The sequence below is a fragment of the Danio aesculapii genome, chromosome 3 (genome assembly GCF_903798145.1).
Source record: "Danio aesculapii chromosome 3, fDanAes4.1, whole genome shotgun sequence".
NCBI classification, from domain to species: Eukaryota; Metazoa; Chordata; class Actinopteri; order Cypriniformes; family Danionidae; genus Danio; species Danio aesculapii.
This window is the reverse complement of record NC_079437.1, coordinates 53,570,130-53,592,380: the sequence shown is the minus strand read 5'-3', so window position 1 is coordinate 53,592,380 and position 22,251 is coordinate 53,570,130. Positions and strand designations below refer to the sequence as shown.

The following is a 22,251-nucleotide window of genomic DNA, read 5'->3' as shown; positions in this document are numbered from 1 at the left end:
CGGCTGGGTCAGTTGAAGTTTCTGTGTGGAGTTTGCATGTTCTCCCTGTGCATTTTTATGTAAAACATATGCTGGATAAATTGGTGGTTCATTCCACTGTGGTGACCCCAGATTAATAAAGGGACTAAGCCGAAAAGAAAATGAATGAATGCATCTTTTCCCTGTCAATCTACAATTTGAGGAACAAATAATTAACTAAAAAACACAGTTTAAAAAAAGTCACTGAGTTTGCCTACAAAGTGCATAGCTACATGCGGATATTAAATAAATCCCCATCATTTATTGATCAAATAGTACCCTCTTAAAAGCCCCCAGTGTGAGAACCTCATAAATAACAGTTTTAAGTGGAGAGTTGTTTCTTTTCGGGTCTAAGAGAAGCAATTTTGTAAAACTATAAACACAATTTACTATAATTGAAGAATCGATTAAGAATCCACACCATGGTGCAAAGCAATTCGCTCAGACGCAGGGCAAATGAGAATTTAAGCAGAATAATGGCACTTAGTGTAATGGCACAGGCGGCTGGGCAGTACTCCTTTAAAAAGACAAACGCACGAGGAATATGAAAATATGACGTGACGTCAGGCGTCGTCTTTAAATATTGATCTCGAGCGCTTGACTGCCGCAAAGCCGCTCTTGAGAACTTTGGAAAGACACAAACATGAGCTGAGCTGAGCGGTGGCGGGGCGAGCGCTGCGCGGCTTCGCGTTGGGAGCAAAATGTGCCTTTTAGACCTGGAATATGAGATTTCCTAAACGGATTATATTTAGTAGGATGTTGTTCCACACCACCAGGTCAGACGAAGGGATATTTTAACACTATATCAGCAAAGAATCAAGTCCGTCCGTGAAGTCCGTCCCTGAGGTGATTTTTACGCACAAAAGTGGCGCGAATCTGAAACTAAAAGGCAGTGGAATTACATTTGTTTTCGCTCATTTGGAAACTTTACCTTGTTACTGATACCTGTTATTCTTTGACTTTCTGTCTTGTGTGTCCGGTCGGAAATATTAACTATCTTTTTTTTCCCAAATGAGATGTAAGCTGGCACCGTCGGAGTTGATGGGGAGCACGAGAGAGCCAGCAAAGCTCACAGAGAAACTTACGGAGAAAAACATGCCGTCTTTTCACCCATGGAGACATGGCATATAGGTTCCTGTCAAGCCGAGTCGTGCCATCCTCAAACAGATTAAGCAGGAGGTTTATTTTTATATTCACTATCTCTTTGTCTTTCATGTATCTATGCTACAGCATCCTCTTCTGCTCCGGTACAATCATGCCTAACCAGAGATTGGAGGAGCAGCGCTGCGTCCATCTGAAGAACGTTGGGAGTAAAAAACTTTTACAGAAGTCACATTATTGCACTATATCAGCAAAGGCGAGAGTTATCTCAGATGAGACGAGGGCTGTGGGTCTCCTAAACCTTACAGGCAACCAAAGCAAACATACAGCCTTCCAGAAAACAGAGCTGGTAGATCACAAGCAGAGTAATAATAGTAATTCGCCAAAATATGGGAATAAGAAGTTGCCCAATGCACTTATAGTTGGCGTTAAGAAAGGAGGCACCAGGGCGGTCCTGGAGTTCATTCGGATTCATCCAGATGTTCGAGCTCTTGGGACTGAACCACATTTCTTTGATAGAAACTATGACAAAGGACTGGACTGGTACAGGTAAGGTTGATTTTTTTAATGACTGCTTTTGAATTATATTCTTAATTCACAATTGCATTATAAGCAATAATAAATTTACTATTGTTTTACACAAACACACACACACATCTTTTTAAAAATGCTGTTGTAATCTGTTAAAAATATCACTGTCATGCAGATGTGTATCTTGTGTTTCAGACAAAAAATAAAAAGACAGTTTCCCCATTTATAAATAAGTCAAAGCAACAAGCTTTGTATGTCATCAAGAAGTGCACAGACTAAAAGTCAGACTGGAATTTATAACATGATTCTTCTCCGATCCACTTAGGGTTTTACATGACATCACTAGCCAAGGAAACCTCAATATGAATAAGACAAATAAATAAATAAATAAATAAATAAACAGGTTACAATGCAAAAAAAAAAAAAAAAACTCACTTTGATGTCATTTGCAAGGGGGGAAGACAATTAAATGTAATTTGCCATCATTTTTTATATTGCCAATTCTCTATATAACATTTACTCCAAACCACTGACTTAATCTGATCTAAAACAATGTAAACAGTCAAAAGGGATGATTCAATAAGTCAATAATTTTAGTTCTGCTTTAGTTAGCATTCCTGAATTGCAGACAAATTAGCAAGAAACATTCAGTCATTTTCTTTTCAGCTTAGTCGCTTTTATTAATCAGGGGTCGCCACAGCAGAATGAACCGCCAACTTATCCAGGATGTTTTACGCAGCGGATGCCCTTTCAGCCACAATCCAACACTGGGAAAGAAAAGAAACAATATATTTTAAATATATAAAATTACTTGTTTCTCTGAATTTACTGGATGAATTAGTTATGGATTTAGTTAGTTTATTTTTATTCATTTACGTTTTGTTCTATAAAGGTTTGATCATTTTTCTTCCAAAATTCACAAGTATTTGAGGTTATATCTGAAGTAAAACATTGGTATTGCCTTGTCTAACAATGAATATAAAAATATTTTAAATTCAGAATAAATGTTACAGGATCAGCAGTTTACAGAAGAAAAATAAAAAATGGTATTTTACTCAACTATATATATATATATATATATATATATATATATATATATATATATATATATATATATATATATATATATATATATATATATATAAATAAAGCTACACAACTATTAAATAAAATTTGACAACACCAGTAATTCATAGTTAATTATAATAGTACAAAATATTAAATTAACCTATATGAATAAAATAGTTCCTCATTCCTCAACTATTTATATTAAATATAATTAAGACGATATCATTAATTCATATAAAAAAATACTAGTACAAAATATTAAATTAACCAACATCAAACTAAAAGGCACAATTTTAGAAAATCCCTTGCAGAAATTTGTGGAAATCTTAAAAATTGGTAAAATGTCCCAAATATAATATCAGCAGGGTGCAAAAATGATGAAAACTGGCTTTTTTCAGTGGCAGTAAGACAAGAGTTGAAAAACCCGAACTGCTGACAAGGAGATGTTAGCAGTAAGTCATACTGCGAGAGCAGGAATGATAGCATTTTTGGCCAGAGACCCGGAGCAGAGTGACACAGAGTGATTGCAGTGTTCGGTTTCAAGGGGGAAAAATATGCAGATAAAGGCCAATGGATCTCTTTCAAGAGTAAACCTTCCATAAAGCCTGCCAGGGAAACGCATGGATCATATTGATCAGTGGGCAGATTAAAATCAACTCCTTCCTTCCTTCTTCCCTTTCTGCTGATGGGCTGCCATTCAAATACCCATCGGGGAGCCGTTGGACTAGCTGTGCAAGGAGTCTGTGTCGATTCAGTGTAGGGCCGTGGTGTAGGGGTCTCTGGGAGACAATATCATTCCTCCCACTTCCAGCACGGCGTCTGCCTGCAGCTCAGCTCCAGTAATTACACACACACATCACATCCCAGCCCAGACAGGACAGAAAGTGAAAGAGAGGACTCCCCATGGGCTGTGTCCAAATGTATGGGGGGGGGGGGGGGATCCATAGTAGGCAACAGAACATACCTGTGCGAGAGCAGCCTTTCAGCCATTAGCAGGTGTTGTGGCTTGTTCTGTCTGCCCATCTGGAAACCGCAATAAAACACACTTCTCCTGTGTTTGTGTTAGTTTAGGGGCAGCTCCACTCACCCACAGCCAACTGTGCTTAAATCAATTGAAGCGGATGTGTTTGTGAGATGTGCCGATCGATGCCAGTCCCTTGTATTTGGACATGGGAAGAAAAAGATGCGAGAGAAAAAAAGATGCAAGCAGTAAGAAAAAAAATGAGGCAGAATGAAGGGGAGATAAAAGAACAGCAGAGATGTTGCGTGGTTTTGTATGATTTCTAAACAAATTAATGCCCATATACAAGCTATTATTAGAGCAGATATGCTCTTTTGTTAAGTACTGCAAGATAAGTCTGTTATACAGTAGTTCTTCTGATTTATTTGGAGAGCTATTGATGCCAGAGGAGTTTGTGTATGACAATGCTGGTAATTAAGGTATATTGAAAAAGTACAGTAGATTTGAAATGGAATAGGTAACACTTTGACTAGTTGCTTATTAGCATGCGCATTATCATTAGGGATGCAACAATTATAGATTTTGGTCGTACGATTATCGTCTGAGGAATAATCACGGTTATCACGATTATTATGCATTTGTTTCAAAACACTTTATATTTTAAAGTATTATTTATCACTGCTCAGTCACTAAATAATATAGCACAAAATACTAATAAAAACAATCAATATTCTATTTCTCTTTGGAATTTGGAATACATTTACTCTGAAAATAAATGACAGAACAAACAATAAATAAATAAATAAAAATAATAAAAAAATTGTCTAATGTAAATCTAAGCATAACATGAGCTGAGTATTTCCCTTTTAAAAAGAACAAATGTAGTCATTGTAGGCTGCTGAACCTGTGTCTGAAAGGCACTTTTGATCAACTATATTATGAACTTGTTTGGTATTTTCATTTCATGTATTTTTTTTTTCCTCTTTAGAGTAGAAATGTCTGTATTCCATATAACATATGAAGCTGAACCGTCAGTTCTTATCACGTGACTTGGGGTGTGTTCGCACCATTCTTTAACTAGGTGCCCCTGCAAAGCGTGAGCACATTGTGCCGCGTGCGCACCATGTTCATGTCAATCCCAATATGAGCACAAGAAAAGAAACAATGAACTTACGCGTACAAGACACGACGTGATAGTTAATCCAGTGTGTGTATTAGGCTTGGACAGTATGCAGATTTTGATACCGTCAAACCTCCTCCCTATTTTACCTCGGTATACGGTATTACCATGCATAATAGAAAAATTATGATGTAAGGCTCAGACAGCGTCACCAAACTGTTGGCTTGTGCCTAAACCATTCAGAAACTGAATACCATATAGACCTTTTGCTTGAAACGCAAAATTACCACTTATGCTTTGCGTTTATACGAAAGGAGAATGCTAAGAACTTCCGGTCGTCAGCTGATGCGGGTAAACAGTCAAACTTGCATACCTGTAAAGTTTCATGCTAGTAATCTGGTTTGCTCTATAATGCAGTGAAGTGTTGCATGTGTGCGTGTGGCGTGTGTGTGTGTGAAGAGCCGCTGATCTAACAGCTGACAGGCCAGAGAAACACACACACTGTACATGTGTACTCTGGCGGCTGACATGTGAACTAGCAGAACGTTTTTCTCGCGTGCATGAACCACATCTGACATATTATAACAGCTTTAATACACACCTTTCAAAGTTGTGTGTCACAAAAACACTCCGCTATCCACTCAAAATGCTATTGAAACCCATTTTTGGAGCGCAAATTAAGTTCTTAGCATTCTACCAGAAGACGCTGGCCGCAATGGCGCCCTCCATGCAGCAGCCAAGAGAAAGGTTTATATACGACCTTAGGTTCAAGGTCACCAGTTTGTCTTGTTCGTATTAGAGATCTGCGCGGGAAGCTCTCTCTCATTCACACACATAGACAGCACCAAGCCAGCGATGCACAGCATCACCCTCTCTCTCTCGATCACACACATATACACACATATAGACAGCACCAAACAAGCGATACACAGCATCATGCTCTCTCTCATTCACACACATACACACACACACACACACACACACACATCAACAGCATCCATGTGGATGCGCGCGTGCTCGCTCACTGAATAGCGATGTTGTTAGACCGTCTGCTCACGTTCAAATTACACCAGAGTTACCGACCGCTTCCACACTTTATTCGGAAATTTATTCCCGCACCTTAAGAAATCTGGTAGGGTTCCGCAGCTCCCGTGGTACAGCAGCGGGAATGCAGACCTCTAGTTCATATTTACCACGCCGCCCTTCTCTTTCGGTCGAAACCCGAAATACTGCCAAACTGCAGAGGTTGTGTTCTTTTTCGAGACCAGGTCACTTGGTGTGCGATTCGCCATCTTACCGTACCTCTCTCTCTCCTACACACTGTCCCGGGATGACAATCACACATCGAATTTTTAGGCATTAAATAAATAATATTTAATATTTAATACTTGTCTCCTATATAAGTGCATTGTTTTTTATGACGGTATAACGGTATCGAAACTGACACCGTTGCTATTTTTAGATGCTGCGATATACCATATTACCGCATTAACGCCCAAGCCTAGTGCGTATTAGCCTCGATGTACATGCTCTGAACTATAAACTAGCACACAGTTGGCATAACTTTGTTTAGTTTCAGCAGTTTTGTTCCATGCAGAAGCACAGTGTTGAGAAGGATTTACGATAAATTAACTGTGACGAATTAAAACACAATTAATGGTGAAATCAGTTAATCGTTGCGTCCCTAATTATCATATCATTGACGTATTATATTTGATTGTAATGTACATATTTAAGCTTTATTCTGCATGACCCTATTTAGGCACAGGACAATAACCAGTTTCAAGGTTTACCACGGTTTAGAAAAGTCACGGTTTTGAAAGCGCAAATATTTTCGGTTACACTTTATTTTGATGGTCCATTTGAGTATTAGTAGACTGTCTGCTTAATATCTGCTGATACTGCTCCTTCAACAGACATTTAACTGACTATAAGAAACTTTGCTAGTACATGTCAACTTACACTAACCCTAACTCCAACCTAACAGTCTATTTATAATCTAATGAGAATTAGTTGGCATGTAGATCCAATGTAACTAAATTCAACAAATGGGCCAACAAAATAAAGTGTGACCAAATTTACTGTCATACCATTGCAAGGTACATGCAAGTAGTTTTGTTTTCAAAGACTATTTAATTAAATTTATTTAGGGCACAAAAAATGGACCTGAACAGTGCAGTGGATTACTTCATATCAGAAAAGAAAGATATCCAAAGATGCCTTTTTAAGTTGACCAGATAAAAAGATCAAATTTTAGAGCAGTAATCACAATACCGTGAAACCGGGATATTTTTATCTGACGGTTATTATACTGTCAGAATCTTACACCAGCCCATGCCTAACTATACTGTAGATCTCTTAACTGAACCTCATATAAACATAACTGCTACGACAACTACTTTCCTATGGACATGTGGGAATTAGGAGCTAATTTAGTGAAAATAGTGAATGTGTTATCAGATTATAAATAACTGTTGTGGACAATAAATGAATCTCCTGAAGTATATGTAATGCTAATTGGCATTCATTCATTCATTTTCCTTCGGCTTAGTCCCTGATTATTACAGCAGAATGAACCCCCAACTATTTCAGCATGTGTTTTATGCAGCGGATGCCCTTCCAGCTGCAACGTAGTACTGGGAAATACTCATAAAACCTCATTTTACCTAATTTCACACATGCACTCATACACTATGGCCAATTTAGTTTATTCAATTCACTTATATGTGGATGAAACCGGAGCACCCTGAATTATAAAAAACTAAGGAATGTTTGCATTCACTCACTGTTTAAAATGAGGCATCTATACCCATAAAAAAATATATTTCTTAATTTATTATCAAACATAGCAAAGCATAAAGCTTTTTATTTGTTATTATTGCACTAAAAAAACTGAAATAGCATAAACACCACCACAGGTAAAAGTAAGCTGGGCAATAAATCGAAGATTTGATTTAAGTGGACGATAATGACATTGAGATAATAATTCTGTGATAATGTCACCATTTTTGTTGCTTTCAATAAACCACTGCTCTGTGTAGCAAATCCTGCACATGATATTTCCACATAATATAACACGGTAATAAACTCAAAAGAGCTCACCTCATAAGAAAGTAGTTAAATCTAGTTTATTCAGCTATCACTATGTGGATTTGCTGGGTACCATCATGGGTGTTTGGACAATTCGTGGGTTTCTGTTAGAACGCCCTGTGGCTTTCAGAGGTTATTTACAACAGACCACACTGTGCTATCCTGACAAGTTGTGCATGACAAGTGCAGCTTTAATCAACTGCGTTTGCGTTTTTTAATTTAATTTATTACCCAGCCCTAACTAAAAGATTGATCTTGGAATTTAAGATTCAATATTTATACTTGAGTAAATGTAGATATACTGTATAGAAATATGAAATTTCTTATTCAGTTATGCGTGTGAAGTGGATAAAACTATGCTGTTTGGTTCACATTAGGTGTGAGAATTCTATGATTCCTCACAATTGAGTGCTATTTGATTCTTGGGGTCACAAATCAATTTAAAATCAATTCTCAATTTTGACTATTTTTATGCCAAAATGAATACAGTGAGAGAACAGAGGCTAAAACCATGAGCATCTTTTTCATTAGTTTCTTTTTACTGGCACTGATGGTTCCATGAAAAGCCTTTAATAACATCCATAGAACTTTTAAGAACCATTGACTAAACCATTTTATGGAACCAAAAAAGAAAAACAAACAAACATTAAGAATCCTCATTTATTCTTAAATGTAGTTAGTATTAATTGATGGTTTCTATATGGTGATTTGATTTGGAATTCTTTGGAACTTGCCAAATTTGCTGAATGTAATTGTGTTGTTATTATCATATTAATTAACATTTAGAAGATTAACACCCGAAACACTGAATTTGTGGAATGAATATTTGTACGGTTAAACCCCTAATGCACACTCAGTAAATCATGCCTTAATAAAGCACTCATGCGGGCACATATTAGCGCACAAACACACAGCTTCTCTTACTCTCACACTAAAAAACTCATCAATACTATTTGTGGATGGGTTAATTAAAATGCCACAGAGGCCAAGACACTGAAACAGTCCCCCTAATCCTCACTGAAAGCCATTTTATTTTAGCCACTGACATCTTGCAATAAGAGGACCAATAAGGGCTGCAATAAAGGGCAGAAGTAATGAGAAAGATGAATTGGCTGATTAAGTCAAAAGTTCCTTATAAAGCCCTTTAATAATGTGTTTTAGAGTCTTGTTTTTCTTTTTACCTCAATCTCAGTACTGGCAGGGTGCGTTCATTAAATTCACATAGCGTAGTTAAGATTACCCCTGGGATTTTACTAGAAGTCATCCTAGATGGAGGAAAAAAAAAACAAAGTCCTAGGTTGAAATAATAGGATCTAGCTTTAAAAAAAGAAGGTCGTAAGGTTTCTGGACAGTTTCGTTAATTGTTGAGTTTTGTGTGCATGACCACTCCTCCGAAGAGAGATGTCATGCATATGTGGCCTCATTACTTTATTTTCCGAATGCACAAGGATATGGCCTCATTTGTTGTAGTCAAACCTGTTTTCCCATTACGAGAGGATGCTCGTGAGCCTGCTGATGTTGGTTTAATATTCCAGCAATCAAACAAATATTTTGCACCATCCGGACTTAAAAGGGCATGTGGCTTCTATTGATTTTACCATAGTTGGAGGATCTTCAAGTAGATTCCCTAAGAAGTCCTAAGATTGTACGAGATGTCTTTTTAACATTTGCTAGAGCCAAGAAATTCCTCCTGGTCCTCCATTAATTGGCTCGAAGGGGAAAAGGAGCAGCAAAACACAACAGTCAGAAAGGTTGACGAGGACGTAAAGTTGGACAGAGCTTATTTAACTGGGGGAAAAGAAAAACGCACATTCCTGTTGCCCACAGGAGACCTTTCTATTCCCAAGCATCACTAACGGGAATTGCTAATCATGGCATGCTTCGGAGAGTTGTAGAACTTCCTGTAGCATTAATTACTTACACAATTCATTCTTGGATGCGCCCTCAGTGGGGAACGGGAAGCCACCGAGATGGTTTGATTTGGCGATTTTAGTGTAAATTACTCATTAGACATGAGTGCCACTAGCTAGAGCAACGAGTAAATACGAGCTACTCCGAGACAGTGCGTCTACCGATGGGAGTCCATTACGGGACTGACTGGATTAAGGATGAATGTTGAATGCTCTGAGTCACTCTAGAGACAAAACCGCACAACCGCTGAGGAGCTGAAGGTGAGCGCTCAGATTCACTTGAAGAGAGGCAGTCATCATATATTATCATACATTATGGCATCCAACTGGTCCTCTAGTGTGCAAATTAAACCATGCTTATGCTCAGCCTATAAGATTCATTGACTCAGAGTAGAATTTAGCACATTTTATTGTGTCGCTCTGAAATAAGCAAGACATTTTGCTAAATATTTTTTGGAAAAAAATAAATTAAAAAGCATACTTAATGCATTTACTGAAAGTCATGTCCTTGCTTTTTTGCAAGTAAATTATCTAGAGTTTTCATGTGCAATGAAAACACACGTGCTTGAGAGAAACCTCTCCAGCGTATTATACTTTCAGGAAAATGCAATACCATAAAGACCAAGGACACACTTCATAAACCTGCCTCGTACAGTGAGAAGAAAAAAAAAATCTCTTGAACCTTTAACACTACAGGCTGCGTTTGGTGATAACCTAACATCACACTTTAGAACACATTCCTGACAGTGAATAACAGGTAGCAGTTTTTGTTGATGCTTTACAGTTCATATAGACAGGGGCGATGAATGGAGCTGCAGGAAGAAAAAAAAGAGAGTAAAAAAACATGCTGCAGTCTGCTGAAGTACCGAGACTTAGACGATGATTAATCTTCCAAAAGGACAATGACCCAAAAATATACCCCTAAAATGTAATAGTCACACAGAAGTGGAGAGAAAAGTTCAGCTTCTGAAGTAACCCAAATCAAAGTCACTTCAATAAAAATAAAATAAAATTGTGTGTATATACACCTTTTTCTTAGAACGCAAAATGAATCATTATGATTTACGTGTAGAGTAGAGGGTGCTTCGAACTTCCAGTCCGCAGGTTGATGCGTATAAAGCAGGGGTCACCAATCTCGGTCCTCAAGGGCCGGTGTCCCTGCAGGGTTTAGCTCCAACTTGCCTTAACACACCTGGCTGGGTGTTTCAAGTATACCTAGTAAGACCTTGATTAGCTCATTCAGGTTTGTTTGATTAGGGTTGGAGCTAAAATCTGCAGGACACCGGCCCTCCAGGAACAAGTTTGGTGACCCCTGGTATAAAGAGTCACATTTGGATAGATTTGAAACGATAGTTTTAATCTATTTTACTTGCTTTTAACGTCTTTTAACTTATTGTTTATAGCACACTTGTTTGTAGTGCAAGTAGTTTGACCGTTTTCTACCGTTTATTATTCCTAGTCATTTCCCCCATAGGCGACCGAATCGGAAGTTTAAAAACAAATTGCAAAAACGGGCTCACTTCCGCACTGTAGAATAAGGTCAATAAAATGTCTGCATCTGGAGGTCGGCCTGTCTCTGTGAAGTGATTATTCCATGCGCAATTTTATTGGATGAGAATCATGGGACTGGTTATTCTGCTTAACCAATCAGCATCGACATAAAACATATACAGTATAAAGGCTGATTTATACTTCTGCTTAAAGCACACACGTTTGCTTCGGCGCAGCCTTCATGCAGTCGCATAGCCCTTGCCACGGCTGACACCGTTACTGACACGAAGTGCAGTAACGGCGTCGTGTAAGCTCTGTGATTGGTCGGCTTGATACCGGTGATGAGCGTGGCCTGTGCTGAGAGCCACGAGCCTGATGGAACGAGCGTTTACAAGTGTCGAGCCCCATGAAGGAGCTCCAGATGGAAACTGTTGTTTTATGTTTAGCTTATGATTAAAGTTGTTGCACATCCACCGGTTCCCACCTCTGAATAAGCGAGTTTTAGCTACTTGTAGCGTTGAGAAAAAACAAAACTCGACACAGAGGAACATAAAAAACTTCACTGCTAGCTAGCATTTCAGAAATGTTATTGCAGTGTAACACAAACAGCACGCAGAAGTAGAAGTGCACGACTACGCACAAAGCAGATGCCGTGGGTCATGCCGATTGCTCGACACAGAAGTATAAACCAGCCTTAATGACTGCAGGTATAGTGCAGTAAAAGTACTGATACAGCACTAAAAATATACTTAGGTAATGTGAAAGTACACTTTTTTTAATCTACTTAGTTTAAGCCAAGTCCTCAGAAAAACATCTCTATGACAGTGATTTTTACAGTGGCCGAGAAAGTTTAACGCGCTGCAATTTAAGAAAGCATGCAATTACAAAAAACACCAGCAAATAAAGAAACGATTTTCATCAATTTGACATCACACGTTGCAAATTAATCACAACACAAACAAGTGAAGCACTGCACAGCAAATTGGTCAAAACGCTGGCAAATATCCACGTAACGCAACGGAAATGTTTCTAGGGGACCAAAAAAAAAAAAAAAGACAGACCCTGCTGAGATATTGATATGTTACTATGCCGTAACTGTTGCTCAGTGAAGTGATTGGTGGTCTTTGAAAGGTAAGTTGTTTTCGTTTATTTTAATATCTTGATTACATGACTTAACACATCTATATCTCAGCAGGGGCTGTCATGTTTTTGGGGCCCCTAGAAACATTTGCGTTGTGTTACATGGATATTTGCAAGTGTTGTGACCAATTTGTAGTGTGTTTCTTCAGTTCTTCATGTTGTGACCAATTTGCAGCGTGTGTCTTCAGTTGTTTGTGTTATGACCAATTTGCTGTGCGTTTCTTCACTTGTTTGTGTTGTGACCAATTTGCAACACATGTGCTGTCAAATTGATAAAGATCCTTTCTTAATTTGCTGCTGTTTTTTGTACTTGCATGCGCTTTTTTAAATTGCTGCGCATTAAGCCCTCTCGGCCACCGTAAATTTGAGTATTGATATTTTGTTCATTTACACCACTGCTGACATTACAACTGAACACACAGTATAGATAAAGTGATCTTTAAAGTGAGTCATTTAGCTGGCTTTTTTTATTTAAGTTTCAATATATTTTTCAAATACAAGTTCAAACCTGTCTTTTAATTAACTTTTACACGTTGCAGACAGTGTAATCCTTTAACTCGCCAAAACTCTCTTCAAAAAACATACCTGTCCCCTCTTATGGAACCCTCCCGCCACCCTCCCCCTCTCCTCTTTTTTGAGTGTGCAGCCTTTTCTAGCAAGCTACAGTATATTTCATGTACACAGAATCACCTTTCGCTTAAAATTACGTATACCCATGAGACCGTGTTGATTATATGCATCTAAAAATGACTTGTCATTCATAAACAGTCCTCTCAAACTAGGAGCATCAGCAGTTTAAAGGTGAGCAGGCGTATGCATCACCTGACCCATCTGAAGAACACAACATCTAGAGCAAGGGAGATGAATACTAATGTATTCAATTATTATTATCTCTTTTTTGGTATTATTTTTAGATCAGTACGTGTTAACTGTTCCCTTCAACAACATAGAGGACTCCAAAAAGATTTTATACTGCACATATAAGCGCCAGACAGAGATATAAATAGCGTTTTTCACTTTTTTCAGGCTCCAGTGCATAAAAAAAAAATAACCATTTCCCATTTTAAAATCAATTCACAAGCCAATGCTTATTCACAAGCGTGCCTTATGGGAGTAGATGGTGGTGGGAGATGGTGTGCGGTGAAGCTATTTGTTGATATTGGATGCCATTTTAGTCATGACTTCCTTGGGAATGGTTTCAGTGCACCCATAGATGGTTTCATCTATGACCATTACTTTAAAAACTGCATCAAGAAAATGAAAAATAAGGATATTAATGTGTTATATAAGGCATCTGTTTAAATGCTAACGAACAAAGACACCTCACTCTTGCTTTAAAAGTCATTAATGTGACAATTGTGAGAAATAAAAATGAGATTCTAGTAACAATACAGTGTTAAAAACATAATGTGTCAAAAATCACACTCTAAACCAACCATAACATTTCCTTTAAAATATGTACAATAACAAAGAAAAAGTGAAAGTGAAAGAGGAAAATGTAATGAAAAACATGACAGTTTTTTGTATTTTATTATTATAGTTGGCTTGTTTGCAGATTACAGTATTTTGTGTGAGTTATAGGGCAGAATAAAGCAAATGAATCACTGAAACGCCACACCACTTTCCATTTTTAAACCACAAGTATACATTATAGGTGAAGATAAGAAAAAATAGCATAGTTTTGTATGCTGTAGAGCAGGGATACTCAAGTTTAGAGACCAAGGAGTGCACAAAAAGGGCCACAAATTTGAATTTGCATTAAAAAAAAACTTTGTTTAATATCATTTTTTCATGTTTTACTCACTTCAAAAAGCAGTTTATTAATAAGTAGTCTTGTAAGTTCTTGTTCTACTTCAAATTAATAATAATATGAACATAATAATAAAAATAATAATAAACAAGTAAAAGGGGCGGCATGGTGGCTCAATGGTTAGCACTGTCACCTCACAGCAAGAAGGTCACTGGTTTCCTCACGTGAGCTTCCTCCGGGTGCTCCAGTTTGACCCACAGTCCAAAGATATGTGGTATAGGTGAACTAAATAGGCCATAGTGTGTGTGAATGTGACAGTGTTTGGGTGTTTCCCAGTACTGGGTTGCAGCTGGAAGGGCATCCGCTGCATAAACCATATGCTAGAATAGTTAGCAGTTTATTCCGCTGTGGCGACCCTTGATTAATAAGAGACTAAGCCAAAGAAAAAACGAATGAATAATGTAATAAATATTTCCCAGTGATGGGTTGCAGCTGGAAGGGCATCCGATGTGTAAAACATATGCTGGATAAGTTAGCGGTTCATTCCGCTGTGGCGACCCCAGATTATTAAATGGACTAAGCCGAAAAAGAAAATGAATGAATGGAATGAATAAAACATTTTATTAATGCCAATGAACAAGCACACCTCACTAGCATCTAACGTCATTAACGTGACAATTTACAGGACAATTGGAATTTTTGTAACAATACAGTAATATATTCTGTCAAATAATCACATTTTTACCCTTAAATCTAACCATAAATATTTCTTTCAAATTATTTTCAACATTACAAACAGTAATAAAATATCTCCAATTGGCAATGTATTGCAAATGCTGTGCACTTTGGCACAATACAACAGTTTTGTGTGTGGTGCAGAGCAGAATTTAAATGATTAATCACTGAAAATTGAATATTGGAATTCATTTTAATGAATTCTACAGGGATAGCTTCAGTGTCAGCCATTGTACACATCATCTACAGCTCTTTAGCCGCTGCATCAACACAAATAAGTTGTAGACTATGCTATTTAAGGAATCGGATTAAATGCTAATGAACAAGTACGCCTCAGCGTTGTATAACAGCATTAATCTGACAATTTGCTAAGATTACTCTTTGTTTCTGCTTTAATGGATCATCTATGAGTTGAAGTGCAGGTATTTGGCATTGCGTTCGGGTGTCCTTCCAGCCATTTGCATTTCTGCCACATCCTGCGTAAGCCTGCTTCTCATTATTCCATGGTAATGTTCCCATTATATCCTGCAGCTTTGCAATGAACCCTTTAAAGCAGGAGAGAAAAATAGCTCCGAGGAGGCAAGTAAACTGAATACGAAGTTACACCGGGCTGGCAAAGCATGACACGAGCATACTACTAGCCTAGCTGGGTGTCTGTTTGAATACATAACACTCTGGAAGCCACCCAATAATGAATGACAATGAATCTAAAACACTGACACAATTAACTGGAAAACTCACCAGAGAGCGGGCAGTTTTCCGGCTCCAGATTTGGGAGGCCATCCATAAAGCATTTTCTTTGTGGGTGGTTCAGATCCATTCCCTGTTGGACAATGAAAGCTCTGGCTCTTAACTTCCACAAAAAGCGAGCACTAGCCTGTCTGTGGCTCAGAAGCGAATGATAACATATTGTGTTTTGACAGTGCCATTGATACACACTGAAATTAATTAGGATAATGAGGCAGCAGAGCCATAAAATTTATAATTTTGTGATCGCTGACATAGAGTATTATTGTTTTATTTTTTAATGGAACCATCCTACAAAATTATCTGTACTGTCAAATTATAATACAAGTTAGATTGAGGCTAAAACAATACCACAACGTACCATATTTTGTGTCCCAAATTATAGACAATACACTATGCCAGGGCTTCTCAAAGTCTGTATGGTGGTATGGATCCGGACTGCGAGGGTATTTAATTCAGACTCGATTTTGTATGGCAAGACCATGCGTAATGGATTCAAATTGTGGATTTCCTTCATTGATAAATGCATAAACCCTGTAAGTCAACTGTTTTGTTGTTTGCTTTTTTGTAAAAAAAAAGAAAAAAGGATGCGGGCAGAAATAAAATCGAAGGCAAAATATTCAAAATTTTCCTGCGTAACTCTGTTGTCACGACATCCAGTCATCATACGATGCTTCACGTGATTACGCGGGCTAATCGTGCGCGTCCACCTGCTTTAACGCACTGCAGCAAAGCGATCATTTGTGTGAAGATGTTGGTCTCATGGAAAAGAAAAAACTTGATGAAGAGAATAGACAGTTCAAAGTTGAATGGACAGATAAGTATGCGTTTATTTTGCCACAAGCCAGCACAAAGCCATTCTGCTTAATTTGTGATGAGACAATTGGAGTTGTGAAGAGTGGAAATGTGAAACGTCACTATGAAATGAAACACGGACATTTTGAATGGCAGTATCCACAAAATACCGATACAAAGACCGCAAAACTACAAAAACTAGAGTTTTTATCACACACTTTTTGTATTTTTCACTATTTTTGTAGAGAGCTTTGGATGTAGAATTGGTGCAGTTGCTATCTGATCTGCATGCAATGAACCCTACTACTCACAGTTACATCACTAGCTCCATTGAGTGCATTGTTATGCAATCTTTATGATATGCAATCTCAGCTTTGCATCATCATGGCTGCATCCAGATACTATTGACCTACATTTTGTTGTGTTTTGTACAAAAACGCAGTTATATTAGTGGTTTATGCACATTTGCATTGTATTTAATGTGTTTTTTAATGCAAATGCCACTTTATTTAAAGAAAGATAAATAGTGTTGATATGTGATGCGTGTTATGTATGTTCATTAAAACGAGTAATATCAATTGCTCCAGACCTTTGACCTTAATTAAAATTCAGATTAGGAACTTTTAAATTTGACATTGAGAACCCCTGCACTATGCACTGTATAGCAGTGGTCTCCAACCATTTTAACACCGCGGACAGGTCAACGCTTGCAAATTTTTCCGTGGCCCAAGGGACCAGGCTGAGGAGTTGGGTGGGCAGTGGGGGGTTGGAGTGTACCTAGTGTATGGTGTACGTAGATTGCTAGGTGACTATCTACCACTTTCTCAAAGGGGTGATAAGCTGACACAACATTGCTGCAACTCTGATACATGTTTTATTTCTGGGTAAAATGAAAAGCACTGCAGTGTTTGGGTGTTCTGTGTTTGTCTGAGATAATTAGTCTACTGAAATGTGTATATTCTATACAAAGTATGAAGCTGATTGGTCAGTTCTTGTCACGTGATTTGTGGTGCGCTCGCAGAATTCTGAAAGACGTGATATATGCACGTGCAAGTCTTTGGAAATATCGAACTTGCGCGTGGAAAACGCGATGTGCAAACAAGGCCACCATCATATGCGATCTCCAGCAGTTTATCTTCCTCTTGCACAGACATGCTGGATTCACCTGATTTGTTGACAAATGGGTTGCAGAACCATTTTTTTTTCCCATTGCAAAGAAACTTTCCAAAGACGTCTGTTTCATACTCATTTTGTAAGCTTGTGGGTCACATTTTGGCTGTAACCGAGATGTAACAGAAAAAACATTTTTCTAAATAAAAGTTTTTTTTTGTTGTTTTTTTTTTAATAAAAGATCGTTCAGATTCAGATAATCAATAAAAGAGAAATACTTAATTATTTCTTGTGGAGGCTGGTACCAATTGATCCGCGGACCGGTACCGGGGGTTGGGGACCACAGCTGTACAACGTATAAGCTTCATAGTGTTTTTTTTTCTCATCTAGAATGACTGATATAATTTATCCTAGGTAAACTGTCAGCTGAATAAATGAAATGTAAAAAACAATGACTACTACAGATGTGGCCACCGAAAATGCGTTTCTTCGCACTATAGTGCTGATAATTGTCATGCACAATCACACGCTGTGCTGCAGCAGCAAAGGCCACCTTTTCATTAAAAAAATAAATAAAAATGTTGTGCTTTACGCAATATCCACTAGGTGGTGCAAGGAACAACCACTTTTCCATTGACGAGCCAGTGCGAGCGAACGCCACACAAATTAAACAACCCACCAAGGGGTGCGTTTCTGAAAACCATCATTAGCCAGCTAAGGTCACAGATTCCATCCTTGTAATAAATAAATATAAGGGAAAGAAAAAACATATCTACTGGTCAGTTTAAGATATTCCATAAAACACCTTATAGGTTAGGGGTCTTTTTTTTTTTTTTTTTGCTTAAGATCACCCTAATGTTTCCCTTTTAAATTTAAAGGTGTTGCTTAAAATAATAAAGTAGTTTTGATTTAATAAGTGATATTACTTTCCTGCATGCTCCTTGATGTTTTAATAATGCATAATAATATTTACACCACATTAAAGACACAGGAGCCAGTAACTTTCAGTTGTCGAGATTTGTCACATTTAAAAGGTGTGTTTAAAATGAATAATAATAATTCAATTAAGTGCAGCATTCAGGTATTTAAAGTGGAGTGTACTTTTTAGATTATTCAATGCAAACAGACTACTTGCAAATGGGCATTATGAAGCAAAACAAAATTAAACAATGTAAATATAACAAAAAGATGGGCCAGGATTACTACACAGGGAAAATAAGTGTGAATGTTCAATTCCATAAATGGAAACTACACTTCCAATGGAATTGTATAGTTGTGATCCACTGACAATGTGCAAATGAAAGAAAACAGATGCAGCAGCTCATTCTATAATGTGAAATGCAGTGTATAATCCAGTGCAAATTAGCATTCAAACAAGAAAAGCTGGTGATAATAACATATCCATATAAACATCAGCACAATATGGGTTAAGACCAAGCGCCAACCTCCCACTCTCCCTTGGGAAGCTAATACGGAAGTAACTGAAACTGCAATTCATCAAAATTACGCTAGTCCTGGCTCCATATAGAACAAATTTCAATTGAGCCCACTGTTAGAACGGCCAACTTTAAAACAGAAAAAAAAGATGTTTACAGCCTGGTACAAAGACCGATTTTGGGTCAAATAGCTAATATTAACCTTCATGACAACTGTGAGGGGGGTGATTTTTTTTATAACTCATCCATTTCCTTTATATTAGGTTATATTAAGTTTGCATAATTAAGGGCGCCACTTGAGTGACAGCAAGGTTTTGCTGGTCACCATCACGTCACCTCAGCTGACTCCGGCAGATAAGCCACTGAACTCGGCATATACATCGTATTTTTGTGTTGTTTTGTGTGACTTTACACAGTCAGTTGCCTTTTGGACTTATTTCTTACAATTATTAGATGATATGGCATGCTGTGTGCACTTAATTGTGCTCACAAACCATTCAGTTATATTCATAATTTGTTCAGAGTAAAGTTATATACTTATATACCATCTTTATAAATGTATTTGTTTTATTTAAGATCATTTATCATCTATATTTTTCTTTAGAGCTATAAAGCACTCCAGAATCTGACAGATTGATTAGCTATGCTTAGTGGCTCAGTGTATTACAACAGTGTTTTTAAAAGTCTAAACACTTTATTTATGTTGTGTACAATCAAGCACATGTGATCAGAACACAAACGAGTCGCAAGTAATAAAGTATTAAGCGTTCTCCCAAAGTAAAGTCTGTCTAAGCCAGTTCCAAGCAAAATGCCAGCAGGTGTCTGTAGCTCCGCTCACTCTCAGCCTCTTTGCCCTTGTTTGGTACCCCGCCGTTGGTGCGATGATGCGCGAACAAAATGGCGACGGTTGGCTGCGCCTACTTGTAGCTTCATTTGCAGTGTTCAGAAACCTATGGGTGATGTCACGTATACTATGTCCATATATTTTACAGTCTATGGTAAAGACGTGTTTTTGTGGTCATAAATAATGATACAACTACCAGTAAACCTTTTACATGTCGCATGAATCTCATTTTCAATTTAAATTTGACTGTTTTTTGCAAGCTTGTCATGTAATTTTAAGAAAGTCAGAATTGCATATATAACATTTTTCTTAGTTTTCTCTTGTCATTTGAACATTTTTTTTCTTCTCAGAAACCCAAGAGACAAGTGAAAAGAAAGTGAAATATATGACAAAATCCAAGACCAAAAGTCACAATTACAGGAAAAAAGTCTGAATTCTGAAACCGAAAGTAACATACAAGCTTCCAAAGCAGTGTGTACAGATGTACAGTATGTACTGAAAAAGAATGTCCAAATCTTTTCTAATCTTTTTCTAATTTCTAATTGAATGTTTTTAGTAGGATTGGAAAATTGGTGCTTTCGTAAAAACAAAAGTTAATGATGTGATGCATTGGTTAAAAGGTTTGCATCAGACACAAGTTGACATTAAGTGGGATTCTTTTTTTGTCAATAGTCGATCAATCGATTCACATTGGGAAAGTGAAAATATTTCAGTTTTTTTATGTATTTAACACATTGTGTTTTCCTAAGAGCATAACCAACATTTCACATTGACACTTTTCATATAAATGTCACATATCATGCAAAAATATAAATATATCTAGAGTAGGTGAGTGAAAGAGTGTGTCTGAGCATAGATTTGGGGGGGGGGGGGGGGGTGTGTTGACATTAAATGTGCTCTGTAGAATTTTGAACCTACATATGGTAGCAGCTGTAATGGGAGGCTTGCATTGGGTAAATAAAGGTAAGCAAGTACAGTCCTGAACTCAACTGAGTTACTGACTGTTTCTAACAGCAAATGGGGTGAATTGTATCATTTTTTATTTGGTTTATTTATTTAGCGATTTTAATGGTGTAAACAGCAGTTCTATTTGTCCTGCATCTGCCATAAATAAAGAAATACACACATAAATTCAAATAAATACATAAATATACAATGCAAGTTTATTTATATAGCACATTTCATACACAATGGTAATTCAAAATGCTTTACATAAACAAGAATAAAAGAAACAAGAAAATAAAAACAACAATGAATAAAAAAAATATATTAAAATGGATTAAAGTGTATTAAAAAAGGTTAAGGAATGAAAAAGAAAAGACATAATGTGATCTGTCCTACAGCACAGTGCTCATTCAGTAAAGGCACAGCTCAGTTAGATACCTATTAATCAGTAAGCTTAGTTGTATTTCTAATGGATCAAGTCATTGGCCATGCATTTAGATGCATATTCTGTTGGCCAAAGTTCTGAGATGCACATCCCTAGGCTTTAGTGAGTGCTGACTTCTTTTTTTTTTTTTTTTGTATGCTGCTAAAGAGTAAATATTGTTCTAAATATGTTAGCAAATATAGGCCTAACACTTGTTTTAATAAAGTGCCCATTGAGTTTAGAACTCCCAAAGTGTGCTGTATGTTTGGTGGCGTGTAATTGAGAATGAATGAGAAAATGCCTCAATTACACTCTGATTGTCCTGTAGTGCTGTTCGAGCAATAAATCCTCAAAAGCCTCTTGTTTCCATGCATGTTCTGCATACGTAAAACTGATTGAATGAATAATTGTGTCAAAAAGAAATATACTAACTTGAGAATGTATTAAGTAGATACAAATTCTGAATTTGTATTAGGTTATTGATCAGTGGCGGCTGGTCAATAGAGGGCGCTGGGGCGCCGCCCCCCTTCAAGTTAGCCCCCTTTATTTTGTTAGTATTTATTATGACAAATATTGCCAAAATAAATTGATTTAATTACAACATTCTACAGTGTGTCATACTAACGTTTATTGAAAATAAAAAAAAATGTATGAATAATATTTTTTCATATGTGTACGGGGCGCCGGACTAATGAGTGTCTATGTAGGTACACGAACTTTTGCAATGCATGTGATATGACAATGAGCTCTAATTGGCCTGTTTTAAATTGTCCTTGGGGCGCAGCACTCTGCGCCCCGAACCCGCCCATTTTTGTTGTTAGAACGAATCATATTTGTTTTTATATGATTTGCCTTATGTGATTGGACCATTCTCACTTGGACCTTTCACTTAGTAGCAGCTCCTTAGTTATCTGACGACTATTAATCAAAGTGGAAGCAAGTGCAATTTCTCGACATGAAGGAAAATTCCATTGTATCTTTGCAAAGATATCCGTTTACAAGTCGTTTGGATGAAGAAAAAAAAAGAATCAAGGA

The 22,251-nt window shown here is 37.3% G+C and overlaps 1 protein-coding gene across 1 annotated transcript in view; it reads left to right on the top strand.

The window, feature by feature from the left end:
- The first annotated feature begins 649 nt into the window (after positions 1-649).
- Positions 650-22,251, top strand: part of hs3st2 (heparan sulfate (glucosamine) 3-O-sulfotransferase 2) — a 63,734-nt gene continuing 42,132 nt past the window's right edge. Inside the window, exon 1 of the mRNA XM_056454237.1 lies at positions 650-1,668. Within this exon, the coding sequence (XP_056310212.1) occupies positions 1,139-1,668 (530 nt within the window). The 5' untranslated portion in view covers positions 650-1,138. The remainder of the gene's footprint in view (positions 1,669-22,251) is intronic.